We start from the raw sequence: 21,213 nt of genomic DNA, 5'->3' as shown, positions 1-21,213 counted from the left end.
TTTGATATATCCAGAAAAGATGTTGACAGATTTTCTGTGCTGTGTATTATTGAGGACAAAATTTTTTCCATGAGAATTTACATTTAAAAATAAAAGTTTGTACAAATGAATTTTTCAACAATTACGTTTGTACACAGCTTTTCTAGAATTTATATATTGCATTAAACAAAATTTAACTGTAGCCAAATATTAAAAATATTAGTCTAGACAAAAATTCACATTTCCTGATTTTAGTTGTGTTCTTTCCCTCTAGATAACAACTTGTTTTTCTTCAAACTTTATAGCAGTAAGTCTGAAATACTTTGGAAAGGAAAAGCCCTCTTAGTTTGTTATCACATAAAGCCTTGAGGCATGCCTATATTTTGTGATTTTTTTTCTCTGTATTTCTCTTCCGTTTACTTGAAGAATACAGAAAAATTGAAACCACTAGGAGTTTGTTTTTCCTTTTTTTTTCTTCTTTGACACATTTCCTGCTCCTAGTTGGTGGCTGAGGAGGTTACTCTAACCTCAGACTTTCTTTGATTTTACTTCTTTGTAAATTTCCTCGGATTGTTTTGTGACTAGTTGTTCCTCTGTAAGAAAGATTTGGGACCTGTGCATGTCAGCACTTTTTTAAAAATTTGTTTACTAGTTTCTTGTGACCTGTTTTTAAATTCTAGATTTACTGAATGCTAATTTTGTACAAGGTGCTTTGCTGAGAAGGAGTTCATATATAAATAGTGCAAAATCTCTGCTGCCCTCAGTTTACAATCTGCTAAAGTAGATTGAATTTTTTGGTGATTTTGCCATACCAGTAAAATATTTCTGCCTGTATTCAATATTGCTACTTTACTAATCTGTTTTATTAGTTAATGTGTTGAAGAATGGTAAAGCAGCATCAAAGACATTTCTCAAAAATATACCAATTGAGCAGAAAAGAGAAAACCTCCCTGAATATTTTACAATGAATAAAGTACAGCTTTGAAAATAGTATAAAACTTATATCAGAGAAGCAAAAACAAATATAACTTATGCATTTAAGTTATAAGGCACTGACATTTTTAACCTAACTTAGTCTATATAAACTTTTTAAAAAATCATTTTAGAGTGTTGCTAATGGGAAGAAAAAAATCATCTGGTTTCAAAGCTCTCTGATATTGAGAGGTTTAGACGTCTGTTACTTTTGGGTATCCAAACATGATGGAAAATACATTTTCAAGTAACATAACAAGTATGTCCCTCTGCCCACTTAAGCATTTCCACAGCAGTCTATGTCTTTAATCTGCAAACTGAGTGAATTTATAGCACCATCATATAACCTTAACTTAAATGTACATATATTAGAATTTAAAGTTTATTAAAAATACAAGGATTGACATGCCTTTCATATATTTCTTCAGGGTATGCTAAGACCTGTGAGACTGATTGAAAGAGAACATGGTTGAAGGCATCATACATTAATAAAATAGAAATGATCTTTGAATAGGGAAATTGTGGGTAGGCAGAATGGCTTTCATAGGTAAAAATTTAGGAAATTGTGGCAGTTTTTAAAGTGATGCATTTTCCCTAAGTAATTCTAATTTAAAATCAAGCATCAACCATGTTTTTTATCTTTGAAAATTCAGTCTTTTGAAAAAATTGAACAGGTACCATTATATGAAATTCCGTAGCTGGATTTTTTTTTTAAGTAGAAGACCATTTTATCGGTTCTTAATACTTGTTTGTGTGTTCTTTAGTGTGCAGAAGTAACTTGTTTTACTGTGTTCATTGGTATAATGTGTTCTTTGTCTCTTACCTATGCACTTAAGCAACTAAACTCAGCACGCCTTGAAGGAGATAACATTATGGTAAATTTCTCTTACATGCTCAACTTCCTGCATGTAAAATGGCTGAAGGTTTGTTGGCCTACCGTGTTTTCTACATCTTGAATAAAGTGCCTTCTCTTGCTATTATCTACATATAAAGTTTAAAGTAGTTGAAGCCATGCATTCATTAGTCTAACAAAAAATACAGAGAATACTAGCTGAAGAAATACTGGAACTTGAAGAAAAGAAATTGTGTTCTAATTGCCAAATTCAGCTGTGCCAAATTAGAGTCTGAATATATACACAAATACATAAATATTTACATGTATTTATACTACACATAAATATATAGTGCCTTTTATACATAATAAAAGATGTTAATTTAGCTGGCACTTCATATTTTCACTGTTGGCAAAAAAAATTAACAAAGTTTACTTAACTTAAAGAAATGTATAAGATGTACAGATTTACTTTGCTTCACAGTACCTTCAGTGTTTACCTTAATTTTCACCCAAATTCAGCATAGAATTAATTTCTTCTGCAATTCCAGGCCAAGACAAACCCCAGTAGTTTAGGTATTTCTGCAGTGTGGAAGCCTGTCCAGTGTTAATTCACTTAGGAGAGTTGCAGAATAGTGATAGCTTTGAATTGGGAATGAGAATTATTCTGTAATATCCTTTGTATATTATTGAGCTTGATTTGAGGAAATTTTTGAGATGTTAAGTGTTTTTAATTTTTTAACAAGATAGAAATCTGAACATAGTCCCAAAATTCATAAATGTTAGCCAATAAAGATTTATAGATACAGTGTTTGGTATAATACTCCTGGGTGTATTACTGCCATAGAAGTAGCATAGACTCTGCCGTATAAGTAATAAATAATTGACAGTTTTTATTTGTTAAATCAATTGACTACTTTTATTTCATTAGCACTGAACTAAAAGGAGGGGAAAAAACATGTAATAGAAAAGATTATTGTACAGAATATGTAAAATGCATTTGTTTTTTTAAACTACTATAATTATTGAAGCCCTGGCTAAATTAGAGCTTTCCTTAGATAGCAAGAGAATGCATTCATTTATTTCCATTGTCCTATCTGTATGTAGGTAAATGAGAACTGTGAAACTGTTTCAGTCATTGGTAATTTAGCATATAAATCATATATTTTTTTTAATCTTAGGTAAAAATACCCTAAACAGTTAGCAAGACTTTGTTTCATTTATTAGGCATTTATTTTACTAGTTAGGTCATCTACTTATAGTACGATGTATTTAACTCTGGTAATTTTAAGTTCATTATATCTCAAGTTCATTGTGCCCCCCACCATGGCTAAATCAACATTTAGTGTCCATTTATCCTTGCTTTATTATAACTTACTAAAATTGCAGAATTTTGGACCTAAATGAGAAATTAGAAATCATATACTCTAAACCTCTCATTTTACTGATGAGAATACTAGAACTGAGGCATTAAATATTCCTAGTTTTGGAAAACTGTTATTAAGTTATAGAATTAGTATAAGATTCAAAAATCAATAGTATTGATACATATGAAGGCATACTTTCACAGTATATTAAGCTCTACTGATTTAATTATTACGGTGTTTAATCTGTTAATGTGATTCTGGAAAAAGAGAGTATGCCATGTAAATTAAAATATTTACATTTTTCTATAGTAAGTTGTAGAAAATGTTAAATTCCAACTTTCATGCTCTATATTTTTCTCTAATTTTTAATGCTGGCTAGATTTGGGCAGAGGAAGTGACAAAAGTAAGTAAATCATTAAACTACAGAATTATGAAACAAGAATTTAATTGTCATTTATTCAGTAAATCTTTATTGGACAACAACTATGGGGCCAATCACAGTCTTTGTTACTGTATCTTATAAAATCTGAAAATTATTATGGAAAGCTCAGATCTGTTTGGCTAGTAGTAGTTCCACAGAGTAATAGAACAATGCTGCAGAGATGTGGTTTGCACACACTCTAATAAATACTAGATAGCTGTTATACTAAGTGGTAATCCTTACAACGCCTTGTCAGAAGACAGTTTTTAAATAATACTTGGTTTATTCATATGATAATTATATAAAATATAGTTAACACAATGTCCTATATCTTCAGAGAAGTGAATATATATCATGTCACACAAATGAATTTTCAAGGTAACTGAAGCTTGTTCTCTACAGCACTAAAGCTAATATTTCTGTCATTTTAGTTGAAAATATTTGTAAAAAATTAAATACCGGATAGCATATATTTAACTTCATTACAGTTAGTCATTATTATGAATATCCGTTATTGTACTGTGCAACCATTGGATCCTTTGTTTTTGAAGTATGTTGTCTCCTCCCTCAGTGTCAGACTGTCACTTTGAGAAGCTGTCCATATTACTGCTACTGCCAGTCTCTCTGCCTGTGCTACCATTTCTAATCTGTTCTTGGCTGGGAGAATACCTAAAGCAAGGAATAAGGAATAAAATTATGACTTTAGTGCAGATTTGTTTCAAGTGCTATTTGAGGTCTTCAGAAGCATTTTTAATTTACTTCTCATGTTCAGAATCTGACCGTGAGTTGAGGACAGTGCTGGGGATTGAGGGCAGGTATTAATTGGGCCCCTGAATATTAAGTAGTTTTACAAACTTCAACTTCTTATTTTCTGACTTTGTAGGATTGCTAACTATACAGTCTTGTTTCATGAATAGGTTGTGGAGCATAACTTGGAAATCCAATGTGAAATTCTTGACTTATGCTCTCACCCCTCTTTGTGGAATCCATTCATCAACTTAGTTATGGTTACACCCTGGCCTCTGATTTCTTCCTGAATGTCTAGCGTGAAAAGGGGGCAGAGTAACGTAGAAGAGAAAATAGGTTGATCAAGAAAGCCAGGGTCTCTTCCACTTTGGTTAGCATACAGGTACACCAAAAAATTTCTGATTTGATTCTTCAGTTTCTACAAATTTTGGAAATAGTTGATGTAATGGCAAGAAACTCATGAAACATTATGTTTGTATATGTGAAAAAAGCTTAAAATATATCAAAATGGATTTCTGGATATATTTTTCCTGTATTCTCACTTCTGTCATTTTTATAATTTAAAAATGTATAATTTAAAAACTGCAGGGCTTCCCTGGTGGTGCAGTGGTTGAGAGTCCGCCTGCCGATGCAGGGGACACGGGTTCGTGCCCTGGTCCGGGAAGATCCCACATGCCGCAGAGCGGCTAGGCCTGTGAGCCATGGCCGCTGAGCCTGTGCGTCCGGAGCCTGTGCTCTGCAACAGGAGAGGGCACAACAGTGAGAGGCCCGCGTACCACAAAAAAATAAATAAATAAATAATAAAAATAAATAAAAACTGCATATTCCTGGAATATTTTAAGATTTAAGCCCCTAGAAAAAGTAGGTAACACTGACCAAGATTGTCATAGCAAATGCCTCAGAAGCTTGGCCAAAATTTCTGGCTTAAAATAAGTTGCCCAGTCCTGATAAAACAAACCAACACATTCTTGCCCTTTTTCCAGCTTACATCCTAAAAGAACTCTTCTTGCTTCTCTAACCCAAGCTATGTTCTAGATCAGTTAGCCCAGTAACAGTAGTTCTAAGCAGTAGAAGATCTTTTGCCTAGAACTCTGTCTTAATTGTAAAATTAAGTTGGGGAATGAGATCTTCTGGAGGACAGAATAAAAACTCTTTAAATTCATTGTCTTTCTTTAAACCCTTTTTGTCTTTCTAAAATGGATTATTTTCTTCCTAAGCAAATTAATTATGCTGAACCTAATTTCAGTTACCTCAGCCTCTCAGGTTAATTATTATGATCAGTTAAAAGTGTCAGAAGTAGAGGTGGTTTGGGACATTAGACTGTTTGTGGCCATCCCAAACATACACAGAAACTTGTTCAAGAAACAAGATTTGTTTCCTTCCTGTTATTTACCTTTTCTAAATATAAAGTCTAGATTGTACAAAAGAATGACTTCCTAGGCTTTGTATTATGGTGCTTTCTTCACAGTTAAATAATTAAATTTTGCTCAAACATAGAAGACTGATCCTTTGTCCTTAATGAGATCATTTTATATTTTTATTCAGTGTTTTTATTTTTTTTATAAATTTATTTTTTAACATCTTTATTGGAGTATAATTGCTTTACAATGGTATGTTAGTTTCTGCTTTATAACAAAGTGAATCAACTGTACATATACATATATCACCATATCTCCTCCATCTTGCATCTCCCTCCTACCCTCCCTATCCCACCCCTCTAGGTGGTCACAAAGCCCCAAGCTGATTTCCCTGTGCTATGCAGCTGCTTCCCACTAGCTATCTATTTTACATTTGGTAGTGTATATATATCCATGCCACTCTGTCACTTTGTCCCAGCTTACCCTTCCCCATCCCTGTATCCTCAAGTCCATTCTCTACGTCTGCATCTTTATTCCCGTCCTGACCCTAGCTTCTTCAGAACCTTCTTTTTTTTTTTTTTTTTAGATTCCATATATATGTGTTAGCATACAGTATTTTTCTCTTTCTGACTTACTTCACTCTGTAGGACAGTCTCTAGGTCCATCCACCTCACTACAAATAACTCAATTTCGTTTCTTTTTATGGCTGAGTAATATTCCATTGTATATATGTGCCACATCTTTATCCATTCATCTGTTGATGGACATTTAGGTTGATTCCATGTCCTGGATATTGTAAATAGTGCTGCAGTGAACATTGTAGTACATGTCCCTTTTTGAATTATGGGTATATGCCCATGCTGGGTCACATGGTAGTTCTATTTTTAGTTTTTTAAGGAACCTCCATAGTGTTCTCCATAGTGGCTGTATCAATTTAGATTCCCACCAACAGTGCAAGAGGGGAGGGTTCCCTTTTCTCCACACCCTCTCCAGCATTTATTGTTTGTAGATTTTTTGATGATTCAAAGTCATGTACCACAGTGTTCATTGCAGCTCTATTTACAATAGCAAGGACATGGAAGCAAATTTATTTATTTATTTATTTATTTTTTATTTTGGGCTGTGTTGTGTCTTTGTTGCTGCGCACGGGCTTTCTCTAGTTGCAGCGAGCTGGGGCTACTCTTCATTGCGTTGCACGGGCTTCTCATTGCGGTGGCTCCTCGTTGCAGAGCACGGGCTCTAGACGCGCGGGCTTCAGTAGTTGTGGCACGAGGGCTCAGTAGTTGTGGCTCACGAGCTCTAGGCTCAGGCTCAGTAGTTGTGGTGCACGGGCTAGTTGCTATTCAGTGTTTTTAGCTTAAAAACATTTTTTCTATTTCAGTCTCAAGCTTCCTAGTCACTTTTAATCTGCTACCTAGCTTGCTTACTTACACCTTGTACAGAAATATTGCCATTTAGTAGACTTTCCTGCTATTTCTGCTAAAGGCTGTTAAATCAAATTGTACTTTCACAATCAAACCTATATGGAATTAGCCTCATTTGTTTCCGAATGCGTTTATTTTTGGTTTGCTGTGGTTACTTCTATCAATCAGAACCTTTCAACCAAGCAGAACAGTAAATAGTGCAAATGTAACACTGGATTGGTTTTCCTTAATACTTTTTTAGGAAGAACATTGATTGTTTTATTCCCCTGTAACTTTTTTCTGCTGCATACTAGCTTCCAGATGAAGCTTATTACTTAAGCCCTGTTATCAAAACACCATGTATTCTTATTTTGATCAAGTAAATTTAATTTTAACTCTTGACTTATTGAATAATTCAAGCTTATTTCCATAAATCCAGTCTGGTGGTCAAGCCTTAGTCCTCTCTGCCATATCTTTTGCCAATGGTATGAGAATGATTATAGCAACTGATTATCTCTTTTGCTGCTACCTCATTGTTGACTATTTCACTGGGTTAGCTATTGCCACCAAAGGGTGAAGGAGAGGGAGATGGGGTGTGAAAGGAAAAAGTTCACACCTTGTTTATATACTTACTACAGTCTTGGAAATACTGTAATTATTTGGATGGCAGGGGAGCAATTTATCCTGGAGAGGTAGTGGGAAATATCATTATAGTGATATTATCACCAATAGTAATTCCCAGTGGGGGATAAGCTAACTATTTTGAGTGACCTGTGAGATTTTATTTTTTCCTCCTCACTACCAAGCAACTCTGACTAAAGGTTTGTGAGGATGTTTTTTTGCCAGTACTTAACTATTTTTAGATTTTTTTTTTCGGTGAACTGTTTTTTTCCAGCACTAAACCTATATCAGATAGTTGAAGCTAGTAGTGGTGTGCTATTATGCACATGTCTTTCTAGCTCTGAGGTCAGTAACTTCACCTTGGTAGCTTGAAATCAGCTGTGGTAGGAGTATTTATACCATTGAAACTCAGCACATTGGAGCTTTTTTTCCCCCCTGGAGAGCCAGTTTACCAGCACACCATTGATTAAAGGTCACCCATAACTTGCAGAAAAACCCTAGCATATCTTATAGGTAATATTTGTGCTTAAGACATATTCTATGCAAAGTTTGGAAAGAAAACTAAAAAAGACATTTATGTAGGATAAAGAATCCTTTGAGGGAACCTAAGAGCTACGTCCCTAGAAACAAGTGTATGCTTGATAACTAAACCCATGAGGTTAAAGTCCTAGCTTCACTCTGAAGTTTTTTCATTTGAGATTGAAGCATATATAACTTCAAAGTAAAGTAGCTACAGTAATAATTGAGAATTTTTTGAAATAATTTATACAAGTAAACTGGTAATCTTAAGGTTTCATAAAATGTTACAAATTAGCAAAATTGATACTAGAAAATGTATGAAAATAGATTGCCAGTCCCATAGTAGTTTTCCTAGGCTTTTATGTTTATGTCATTAAGCTTTGGCTTTAATAGATTCTTTTGAGTTAAGTACCAGTAAGGAGTCAGTTCTGTCTAGATTAAGTAACATAGAAAAGCTAAGTTCTGGAAACCAGGGACCACTTTAGATACAAAGCAGAATCAGGGAATTGCCAGATTATCATTTGGGGTTTGTTTGGCGGATTTTTTTTTTAACATCTTTATCGGAGTATAATTGCTTTACAGTGGTGTGTTAATTTCTGCTTTATAACAAAGTGAGTCAGCTATACATATACATATATCCCCATATCTCCTCCCTCTTGCGTCTCCCTCCCACCCTCCCTATCCCACCCCTTTAGGTGGTCACAAAGCACTGAGCTGATCTCCCTGTGCTATGTGGCTGCTTCTGTTTGGGGGATTTTCTAACTGTCTAAATGAATGTACATAAAATGGACTAAGTCCTCTAATGAGATTCTAAAACTGTGTTCCAATTTAAGTCTGAACAGGAATTAAGAATAACTCAAAGTGAATTTGATCGTCAAGCAGAGATTACCAGACTTCTGCTAGAGGGAATCAGCAGTACACATGTGAGTGTTCATTCATTGGAAATGCATTTGGAACAAAAGACTTTGATAGTCTTAGGGAAATTCTTGGAGGAAAAACTGAACTTCCTTTTCAGTCATTTATCAAGATATTTAAATTGTAGCACTTTTCAAGATACATGAAGAAATATTTTAAATTTTTGTTTACATCTCATCACCTGATGAGGTAGTTCTCCCACCATCGTCAAGTCCATTTGATGTTTTTTGTTTTTTGGTTTTCTTTGGCTAAACAGTTTGTTGTTGTAAATTGTAGTAAAATGATAGATACTGATGATTTACCCCGAGTACAGTGTCGTGCTCTGTCTTCCCTTAGCGTGTGCCACTTTAAGTAGATTATAGAGCTAAGAAGTGACTGTAACTTTCCTTTACAGGCCCATCACCTCCGCTGTCTGAATGACTTTGTAGAAGCCCAGATGACTTACTACGCACAGTGTTACCAGTACATGTTAGACCTCCAAAAGCAACTGGGAAGGTGGCAATTTCCTTTTCATACATGAAGCTCCTGATAAGAGAAGAAATTCAGATTTTTTCATATGAACTAATAATAGAGGTGAAAAATAGAAGAATTAAAGGCTTTTATTAGATTACGTAGAATCAGATTTTTTTTTTTTTTAAGGAAAGTGATTATCACACTTCTGTGGTAACAAAGACATTTTGGGCTCTTCTGGCACAGAAAAATGTTAACAGGGGTGAGACGATAATTTAAGTGAATACCTTTTTAGTGCTTTTTAGATAATTTAAGTGAATACCTTTTTAGAACTTCAAAAAGCATTTGAAGTTCACTTTTCTCTTGAATACCTTTGCAGGTGGTTGAGGAAGATATAGTTATATTGACACTTAGTTGCCCTTAGAGGTAAACTAATTTGTACTTATTCATTACTTGTTCACTGTTAAAAAGATTTTAGAATATTCTGTAAGACCTCAAGCCCATTGATGTTATTATTTTGAGTGTGGTAATATACTTTACAGCACATATGTAAAGCAACACAGCTCAATCATTCGTTCTCAAATACTTATTGAACACCTGTCATATCCAAGCACTGTTCTATACTCTGGGATTATATCAGCGAACAGAACAGGCAAAATTGCTTACCTTTATGGAGCTAACGTTGTAAGGTGACACTGAAAATAAAAGATGTACAGGACAAACATGGTCTCTGCTCTCACAACGAACACTTAAAGCCTAGGTAGAAGTACAGGGCATAGGTGGACAGGCCATGTGATAAGTGGAAAGAGGAGTTCAGATTACTGTAAGGGACATCTAACTGTGACTCAAGTGAGTCTAGCAAAGATTCACAGATGAAATTATTTTAGTAGGAATAATCTAGAACAAGAAAGGGGCAGGGACAAATATTCCAGGCAGAGGAGGAATATGTATATGAAAGGGCCAGAGGAAAAAGAGTGTGGCAAGTTCAGGAAACTGACAATAGTTCATTCTGGTTGGATCATAGTGTTCAAATTTAAAATGGGATAGTAGATGTGGCTAGAATAATGAAGCCAGGTCATGTCATGAATGCCCTTTAAAATAAGTAATGATAAAGAGTTTGGAATTTACATAGTGAGGAACCATTAAAGCAGGGGAGTGATGTATAATATTTGAAGGAGGAATATCAAGAGAAGTTATTTCAAGGAATAAGGAGAAAAAAAAAACCCATCACTTTGGTCTTCCTTTCTGCATATTAATCCTTCAAAACTAGACCTAGAACAAAATTAGGCACATCCACAAAACCAATTTTAGATCTTAAAAATGAGTTGTAGTCTAATACCACTGGTTATTCTAATAGGATTTACAGAAGTATTTACACTTTTATATATTTGAAGTTTTGTTACTGGTATTAATATCTGAAATCAGAATACTACTCTATCCCCACATCATTATAAGTATTTTAAGCCCAGGAAGCCTTAGTACTTCCTGTTCACTTTGTCCTGATACTCTCACAGTGCAGCAGAGGGGTTGCTGTTGAAACCATTCATTCTTGAATTCTGCTTAAGGCCATACACATGCTTTGGAACTCAGCCATTCACACAAAATCTAGTCATTAATGTGCTGAGGTAGGTATTATTATTATCCACATACAGATAAGGAAACAGAAGAGCTAGTTATAAGATTAGTAAATGTGTTTTATTTTTAAATAATTGGAAAGTTTAACATATTGAGCTACAGTGGCAGGAGGTCTAGAGTTTTTTAAAGTTATTAGTAAAAGTTCTTAGAAGTTGAAGATGGCCTTTCAGGGTTTTTTTGTTTGGTTTGGTGTTTTGTTGTTTTTCTTTTTACCATTAATTTCCCAAAGTTGACATAGGTAGACCTCAGTGGCTAAACAAAAGCTAAATTATACTAGTAAATTTGAAAGTAAAGTACATGGTTAAAGACTTTAAAAATCGTGTGTGTGTACACACACATACGTAGGGAGAGAGAACTTATCTTTTTTTTTTCTCTTCAGAAATGTATATATTTAATCACTGCCGAGTTCACTGAGGAAAGGATGCTAGGAAATGTGTTCTTAACTTTAGAGTGAAACTTGAATTAGAAATCATTTCTTTTTATCATTAGAACCCTTTTACCCATCAGAGAAACATTTGCTTTTAATTTTTACAGATGCCCTATTCTAGGCATCAAGGATACAATGTAAACAAAATAGACCATATCCCTGCCTTCATGGATCTTGCATTCTATTTAGGGGTAGAAGGGAGTAGAAAATCAATGTCTATGAATTATACAGTCTATTAGAAGGTGATAAATGCTATGGAGAAAAATACAACAGGGAAGTACCTTGGTTAGAGTAGAGGTTTACAGTAGTCAGGGAAGACAGATTGGAAAGATGTGAGGAAACAAAGCACGCAGCCATCTTAGAGATGCTCCAGAGACAAAGTACAAAAACTCTAAAGCAGGAACATAGCTGTATGTTCAGGCAACAGCAAGGAGAGCTTGACTGGAGATTAATCAAGGAAACAGGGAGCGAAGATATGTAGGGCTTTGGAAGCCACTTTTTGGACTTTGGGCTGTACTCAGAGATGAGGAAGTCTGGAGGATTTTGAGCTGAGGAGTGACATGATTTGATTTTAACCTTTAAGAAGATCATTCCTGCTGCTCTGTTGAGGATAGATGTTAGAGGTCATGAGTATAAGCTGACAGACCTGTTCGGAGCCTACTGCAATAACTCGGTCAATAATCCAGTCAGGAGGTGACAGTGGCTTGGATCGGGGTGATTGTGATAGATGTGGTAGAAGTGCTCAAACCCTGGGTGTGTTTTAAAGGTAAAGCCAGCAGAGTTTGCTGACAAACTTTCTGTAAATGAGGCTTAGAGGTGTCAAGAATTACTGCAAGTGTTTGGCCTGAGCAACTGAAAGAATGGAGTTTTGGTTAATTAAAATGAGGAATGCCCCAGGAGGAGCAGGTTGGGATGGGGAAGGCATGTAAGGTATATCAGGAGCCCAGTTTTAGACATGTTAAGTTTGAGATATGAAACATCTGAGTGGAGATACCCAATTTTAGGGTATACAAGTCTGGAAATTGGGGGTGGGGGTGAATTAGAGGTATAAATTAGAGAGTTGTCAGCAATATCAAGGATATTCAAATCTGTGAGACTAGATGAAATTACCAAGGGAGTTAAGTACAGGTAGAGAAAAACAGAGAACCAAGGGCTGAGCCCTGAAGTACTCCAACAAAGAGTTGAGGAACCAGCTAAGGAGGATGGTAAGGAATGAGCACTGAGGTAAGATGTAAACCAAGTGTGGCCTTGGAATAAGCTGTAAAAAATGAGGGGAGTGGTCCACTATGACCACTAGATAGGTCAAGTGAAAGAGAACTGCTAGTGAACCATTGGATTTTGAACATTGCTGACCTTGACGGGTAGTTTTAGTGGAACAGTAGGAGCAAAAGCTTGTTTGTTAATGTAAGGGAATGGAAGGAGAGGAGCTGTGACAGTAAGTTTAGATAAGTCTTTCAAGGAGTTCTAGTGTAAAGAGAAACAGAAATGAAGCACTAGCCAGAGGAGAAAGTGGAGTCCAGCACATTTTTGGTTTTTTTTTTAAGATAGGAGAAATAAGAGCATGATTGTAATCTGATAAGAATGACACAGTAAATGGAGAAAATATAATATTAGAAAGGGAAGAATTGGTAGTGTGATATCCTTGAGAGGAGATTTTGTACACAGGTGGAAAAATTAACCTTAAAAAAATTAATCTTAAGAGCATAGATAGCTCATCTGTAGTAGGAGGAGAGATGACCAAAGCATGGAAGTTTCCTGATTTTTTTCTCCTCTCAGTTAAAAAAGAAAGCAACTTATCAGCTGATTATAAAGGTTAGGGGAGAAATGCTGGAATTTTGAGGATGGATGAAGGGGTATGAAATAGTCATCAGCAGAATGTTGAAAGTGGGTAGACTAGAGAAATGTAGTGTAGTTGCCAGGCAGCATTGTGGACCCACTTTAGGTTCCTACTCATTCATTGAGTGTGAGACTAGACTACATGGTTTTGTAGTTTTTTTACTGTCATAGTACATACATGGATACTGAGTAGATAATTACAGAGATTTTTACCAAACGAGTAGTATGAAGTAAAGGGCAAAGGATATGAAGGCATGTGCAAGGAGGTGATTATAATAATTTACCTTGGACACGAAGGGCGTGTTGGTAGGATGATAGATGGTAGGCCTGTGGAGGACTATAGATCCAGGATAGGCTTGTTGAAATGAGAGTACTAGGGGAAACAAGATGATGGTCAGAGAATGGGATGTTGGAAATTGATTATTGTAAAGGTTATAGTTTTTGGAATTGATATGGTCTAGATGAGGCATTGGGAGTGGGTGGCTGAACTAGGTCAGTCACAGAATCACTGGAAGAGGAGAGCTCACGGGTCTGACAGGCCGAAGTGTTCAAATAATTGTCTACATGGCTATTAGAATCACCGAGAATTAAGATCCACTGTTAGTGAGCCAGGAGCTAAAATCCAGAAATAAAGGGAAAAGAATGAGACGCCTGTAGATGATTGCAACAAGAGATGATAGGTAGTATATAGTTGAATAACATGAAATTCAAAGATTAGGTAGGATTGGTTAGGGAAAGGAATATAGGAATGGTAATGAGGAACGTGCAACTCCTTCAACATCCACCTCTAGGCTCAATGATAAAGGGAGTGTGGGAGATTAAACTCAAGCATCAGGAGGTGAATGGAAGGGTTAGAGAAGAGGTTAAGGGTACAGGGAAATTTGCTGCTGGCTGACTGATTTCCAGATGGCACAGGAGTCATAAAGAAGAAAACTGTTTTATGAAGGGATTAATTTCACCTACCCTACCAGATGAAGCATTTTATATTTTAACTAATGGATTTATTTAAACTTAAATATGAATTTTCATAGGATGTTTTTCAACCTTAGAAGTGGTTGGATTAGAATGATTATAGGCCAGCCATCTTATGCTGTTTTCCGTTGAGTATTATTGGAGAAACAGTAGGCTTACAATAAATTGAAAATTATCTTTAAACTATTTATAGGCACATTGATCACAGGGATTTCACTAATTCCTAATAAAACTTTTATTTTTCCCCTAAAAAATAGAAGACAAAATGAACTGTGACATTTTCCGTATTCTCCCATTGAGTCTTCATTATGTTAATTATCAGTCATAACATATTATTTGAATGTCCATCTCCTCACTTATCTACATGTCCATAAAGGAATGGCATTGTTTCATGTTTATATCTCAGCTTGTGGTAGTGATGTTGGACATGTAGATACTCAATAAGTACTTGAATGAACAGGAAAATGTGATTGGATCGATTTTATGAAAAAGAGTTCAGTTACTCAAATATTTCTCAAAGAATTAACTTGAGAAAACTTCACTCTTGTAGTAGTATCTAACATTTAAGTAAGTCTTTCATTGGTATTTTTATTTAACAATTCATAAAGGGAGGAAAAGATTAATGGAACATACTTATAGAAGGTTGTTGGAAATATCATAAACTCATTTTTCTGGAAAAAGAAAACCATTGTGTTTTTTAAAAACTTTTTAAAGTTTATACTTGTAAAGATGGCTTTGAAACAGACTTTCAAAGATTTTATATTTAAAAACAACCTGCATTTTCTCTAGTGTGATTGACCCTAGAGGGGTGAGCTGGATAGTGTACTTTGTCATTAAAATATTAGCATCCTCAAATCTTTAGCCAAAGTGAAGGTTGGTAGAAGGTAAACACTGCCCCCAAGTGGTGGTATACAGGAACTTTGGTCACTTGCAAATAGATAACTGGCCATTTTCTTTTCAACAGTTTTCCATCCGTTTATCATTGTAACAACAACCAGACTTCTGTGGCACCTATACCATCTGCTTCATCAAACGTGATTGGTTCTTCTCCCTTGACTTCAACAAGTGGCCTAGTAATCACCTCTCCTTCCAACCTCACTGACCTTAAGGAGTGCAGTGGCAGCAGGAAGGCCAGGGTTCTGTATGATTATGATGCTGCAAACAGTACTGAATTATCACTTCTGGCAGATGAGGTGAGTAATGTGGGTATAAAAGGAAAACTATATCATAGATTGACTTACCTTCCAGTATAACAAAATGCAAATTCCTCATTACTTATTTGGAAATAGTTTATTATGAATGTTTTCATAGATTACAGCTGGTTATATTAACATTTTATAATTTTTTAACTACTATTTTTTAACAAAATAGAACATCACAGAAATATTTAAAGCTTTTAACTGCTAAATCACTAGATTTCTAAAACTGTCTCTAATAAAATCCTTTATCTTTCACCAAATTGATAATAATGTTTAAATTCTTTGATAGTGAATAATTTATACTTTAAACAAATTAAGTCTGATTAGTTTTCTGTGTGTTTATTAACATAGTTAATAACTGGAAATGTTTTATTTTGTAGGTAATCACTGTTTTCAGTGTCGTTGGAATGGATTCAGACTGGCTAATGGGGGAAAGGGGAAACCAGAAGGGCAGGGTGCCAATTACCTACTTAGAACTGCTCAATTAAATACGTGGACTGTGAAAAGGTACACCGTATTTATATACAATTAACTCTTAATAAAGCAGGTTTAAGTATCTTTCATGTTAATGTCTTAAGAGACTGAAAAGAAAATACTAGCCATCAGAAACTGGCCTTTCTGCCAATAAAATTGCATGGTAAATATTTCATTACAGAATTTATGTTAAAGCTTTCATGCCAAGAATGTTTTCTTACAAAATTCTCTTTCTACTGAGGTTTCACTAATAAGTAGCTTCTACTTTTGAGCCCCAACTTAAAGCATAACTGTTTTCTACTGAATTTTTCATTAATGGCAAGCTTTTTCTTTTACGTAAAATAAATTTATTGTGAATTGATATGTGACTCATTTATTAGGTATAATTAATAGCCAAAGAATAAAGTTAAAATTTGTTTTTAACTGTTGGTTTAAAAAGAGCTCTAGGATGTAAACCTCTTTTGTAAAAAATATAATGTTTCTGAATGTTTTCATAAACAGAAATGCAGTTATACCATGTTTACCTTGTTTTCCAGCAGACATGGAATGATTACAATATTCTAGTTCAGTGAGTTATTTTGAGGGTTTTTGTTTTACTAAACACTACTGAATGATTTCTTTTAAGAGTAACTAGTCCTTGAGAAATACTACCATATTTCTCTAGTACATTTGCATTTAAGGTTCTAAAACAGCTGGGACAAATTCAGTTCACTAAATAATGTTTTTAAGATTGTTCAATTGGTACTGTTTAATCCATAATCAGAATTGGATCTGTTAAGATACTGCAGTAAAGAGAATTTGTTCTTATTGAACAACAAATCCTTATAAAAATGGATTAGCACAACTGTGTTCATTATAGAGTAAATTGTATGCAAACAGAATACACTTTTGGTTACTTTGAGCCTACAAATAAAATGTTGAAAATTTACTAATGAACTTAGGTTATCTTGATCAGGCTCTCTAGTTATGAAACACATACTAATGAAATGATTAGTGATATACATGGAATCAGAAAGTTGCTATTTAGACCACTGCTATGAATCAGCAGATTATTTCCATGTCAGGACTTCTGCTCTCATTTTCATTTATTCATTCTTTCGTCAAACATTTGTTGGGGGCCATGCACTATGCTGATCAACTGGGAATACGACCCTGAACAAGATGCACACAGTTCTTCCCCCTACAGATCTTAAAGACTGGTGGTAGATACAGAAAAATAAGTAAGCAATGGTCATATAACAGAATCGGTGTCATAATAGAAGAAATACAGGGTTAGTATGTTTCAGAGTTTTGGGAGTCACCTAATTCAGATTTTGGGAGTGGGAGATGGTTTGGAGAGGAAGTGTTCTAGGCAGAGGAAGAAGTTGTGACAGGCCTGGAGCTAAGAGAATGTAGCACATTCTTAAAGCTAAAAGCAGTTCAGTCTGGCTTATGCATGCAGTGTAAAGGTGTAGTTAATTTCTTCAGGAAGTGTTAATGTGTCAAAATGATATTTTTCTGGTACTTTAAAAAATGAACACTTAGCACAAAAGGATATTTTTAAATGGTGTTTAAGAGTTCCTAATAAGAGCTTGGTAAACATGTTGGTAATTTAATTTACAGTTCAGATTTTAACAGTAGTTGTTACATTTCTGTGCTGTGAGACAAATTCCTCTGCAGTTTTACAGTTATACAAGATGCTTTGATTCACACTGTGAATTGCCATACTGTTAACCCCCAAAGCTGCTCAAGCTGGTTAGTTAGCTTAGAACCACTTGAGTGAAGCTTTTTCCCCCAGAAATGAAGCTCTGTGGCCAGCCTAGAGTACCATCTATTATGTTACATAAATCAAGATTTAGGCTTTAAAAGATCATACAAAAAAATCAGGTCAACTTTAATAGCAACTATAAATTAGGTTTATGAGAAGTAGAGTAGTAAAACGGAAAGAGTATGGGTACTGGAGTGAAATTGTCCTGGATTCAAATCCAGTCTTCCTCACATACTGTGCTCTTTGAGCTTCGACTTAGATGTCATATAAACTGCCATTTCCTTGTTAGCAAAATGGGGATAACAATTATGCCACTTTAAGGTTATTGTGAGGATTTTATAGCAAAAAATAGTGTTAAAAGCAGTTATAAAATAACTATAAAATCTGTAACTATAGATTTCTGACTATCTTGTATGTTAGATAATTTTTAGGGAAAGGCTTGGCACAGCAGAAACATGCTGTGAATATGTTTCCCCTTGTTAGCCCCTGTAGCTTCCTGACCTATCCAGACGGTTGGCCTTGTTTATGACTATGTACCAGACAGACATCTTCTGTTGCAATGCTCTGTTCTACTCCTTATCAATTCTATCCTCCACCCTCTTTAAATGAGACCCAGATCTAGGTTTAACCTCACCATAGTCAGTGTACATTTTTATTAGAACCTTCTGCTTTCCATCAAATGAATGTTGATTATAGTAACCCAATAATGTACAGTAGCCTTCAGTAATGTGAGGGTTCAAAGGTTATTTTGTGCCTTTGTCCACCACAAATTTGCCACAATATGTGGGCTCATTCTTATGTTTATTGTTTTTTATTTTAATGGGGTTTTGTTTGATTGGTTGTTCGGGGAGTTTTGGGTTTGTTTTATTTCGGTTTGGGCTTATTTTATAAAGTCACAGGTTTAATTTTTACTCAGGTAAAGGCCCATAGGTTCTTAGGCATGGAAGAAGAGCTTTGGAAGCCTATTAATTCATGGTGCAATTCAGAATTATTTAAATAATCTCTGTGCCCCTGAGCTTAATCTAAAGGGATAGTAATGTGAAGGATGCATTTATGAATGAAATAGTAAACTTGGAAATAATTGTAGCCTCCTTTTACAAACAGAAAAAAAGTGATTTTATTGTTTCTGTATTTGTCCTGAAGGTAATTAACCTAAAAGATCATTGCATTAAATTGTTTTTTATGGTGCTAATCAGAAAAATTCATATTGTAGGAGACTAGGTCCCAGAAATGGGAATGAGCCTCACTCTGAGTAATGTAAGAAATAAGAAACCTGAGTCCAGGGTCACTAGTGGGTTAGAGTCCATCCTCATAGTCTGCTGTTATCCTCACCAGAACAAAGGAACAGAATGAGAATGGAGGAGCTGGTGTTGGGAGGACATGCAGAAGATAAAGGATCACAGGACAAAAATCAACATCTTTGTCTACCCAGAGAGGCCTGGCTTACTTTCATGCTTTGTTGACAGTATTCCTTAAAAATATCTTCCCTAGCTCCCAAACACCTGAAAGTTTGAAATATGTTGCCCTAGTATGTGGCACTTCAAGTCTGGGTGAGAAGCCATAATAATAGATAGGAGACTTTGCAATTTGACCTACAGCCAGCTTTGCTTCAACCCCTTCTCCAGATGATTAAGTGGCTCTTACCTCATGGTGAGACTCAAATGGGGGTCTGTCTGGTGGTTGTCCACAGCAGAACTGCCCTTTCTCCCACATTATCCTAACGAGAAAGTCAGCTCAGCAGGGCAGTGGTTCTCAGTGTGGGACCCCCAAGACAGGCAATGTCAGCATCACGTAGGAACTTGTTAAAAATGTTAATTCGTATCTCCAAGTACCTTTTTTTTTGTACCTATTTGTTGTCTTCAAGGGGCTATAAAACTAGTCTTAGTTCTTCCATGTAACATTTTTTAAAATATTTCAAGACAAAAACTAAATTCTGATCCTCTTTACTGTGTTCTAGCACTAATCATAATTATATAGTTACTTTTAATAATTTATTTGTTTAGTATGTATCTGTCACTCTAGAGTGTAGGCTCCCTGAGATTGAGACTATTAATTCTTTTGATCACAGTTAAATTCCCAACTCTTAGCAGGAGACCTAGCATATAGTATGTACTCAATATTTGTCAAAGAAAGAAAGAATGCAATTCTTAAGTCTTATCCAAGCTCTACTGAATCAAACTCTGGGGGTAGGGCCCAGCATTCTGTTTTTACAAGCCATTTAGGTGATTGTTACACTCTCAAGTTTGAGACCCACTTCAGTAGAATAAAGAAATCGTGCCTTTTACCTTCAGACGTGCTATCTGACATCGCTTGAAAATTCTCCCTCCCTTCTGTATACCAACAACACTTCTCTCAAGTGTAGAGGAACGTTGCTGGGCTGTATTACAAGTGGGTGTGAAGGTATAAGGTATGCTTAGTGTAAGAAAGGGAAATATTGCTTGGAATGCCAGTACTTGGTTGCTATGGAGGGTTTCTAGGGATGGATCCCTTAGTCTGAAGAAGGGTAAGCACTACTACCACCCACATTTCCACTCAGCACAGTCACAATTTGACATCAAAGCTCCCTGACAAACCATTAAAATTATATCAGACTAACGTGTACACCCCGGTGCTCAGGTTGCTAACTCCACTCTCCCTACTTCAAAGGAGACTTTTTAAGAATTGTTAATGCTTTTTTTTAATACTACAAGTCATAGATGCATTAAAAAAGGGAAAAAAAGAGTATATAGTTTAAAGATAAAAATCACCTATAATTCCACCATCCAGGGAGAGCTACTGTTACTTAGGTGCATAGACTTCCAGATTCGTCTGTGCTTTTATAGATTGTTTTAAGTGGGATCAAGTTGTACATACTGTTTTGTAACTTTTTCACTTGACAATACCATGACTATCCTGCCATGTCAAAAATGTTTCTATATCTTTTTTAATGGCTGCATGGTATTTCATCTTATGTGCCACATTTTATTAAACTACTGTTTTCAGGTTGTTTCCAATTTTTCGCTAATAAACTGCTTAAAAGAATATTGTGTTGTTAAATCTTTTATGTGTTCTTAATATTTCCTTAAGGTGAATATTTGGAAGTAGAATTGCTAGTGTAGAGTATGCCAGTTTATAAAAGCTTTTGTCGCTGCCACTTTGCCCCTTAGAAAACTTATCGGCTTACACTTTATCGGCAGTATAAGAAAGTATACTATTTCTTTTTGGAGGACTTCCAACTGAATGTTCTTAGAACCTTCAGTTTAAAAATAAAGGGTAAAAGGAAGATAAAAAGACCCTGCAAAATTAAAACCAAGATCAGTCTTAAATTATTCTGACATGACATCATTTACTGTTCTACCT

At 35.2% G+C, this 21,213-nt stretch overlaps 1 protein-coding gene across 3 annotated transcripts in view; it reads left to right on the top strand.

The window, feature by feature from the left end:
* The window catches only part of SH3GLB1 (SH3 domain containing GRB2 like, endophilin B1), a 38,847-nt gene extending 17,952 nt beyond the window's left edge, over positions 1-20,895 (top strand). The window contains exons 6-11 of one of the 3 annotated variants that reach the window (XM_060303258.2): positions 1,788-1,874; positions 3,530-3,553; positions 9,053-9,142; positions 9,529-9,629; positions 15,419-15,647; positions 16,034-20,895. In XM_060303258.2, coding sequence (XP_060159241.1) covers positions 1,788-1,874; positions 3,530-3,553; positions 9,053-9,142; positions 9,529-9,629; positions 15,419-15,647; positions 16,034-16,141 — 639 coding nt within the window. In that variant the 3' untranslated portion in view covers positions 16,142-20,895. The remainder of the gene's footprint in view (positions 1-1,787; positions 1,875-3,529; positions 3,554-9,052; positions 9,143-9,528; positions 9,630-15,418; positions 15,648-16,033) is intronic. The other 2 variants (XM_060303268.2, XM_030866126.3) reach the window with 2 other exon arrangements.
* Positions 20,896-21,213: the final 318 nt, after the last annotated feature.

Source organism: Globicephala melas, chromosome 1 (genome assembly GCF_963455315.2).
Source record: "Globicephala melas chromosome 1, mGloMel1.2, whole genome shotgun sequence".
In the NCBI taxonomy this organism is placed as follows: Eukaryota; Metazoa; Chordata; class Mammalia; order Artiodactyla; family Delphinidae; genus Globicephala; species Globicephala melas.
The sequence above is the reverse complement of the archived record's forward strand: the minus strand, read 5'-3'. Positions and strand labels throughout refer to the sequence as shown.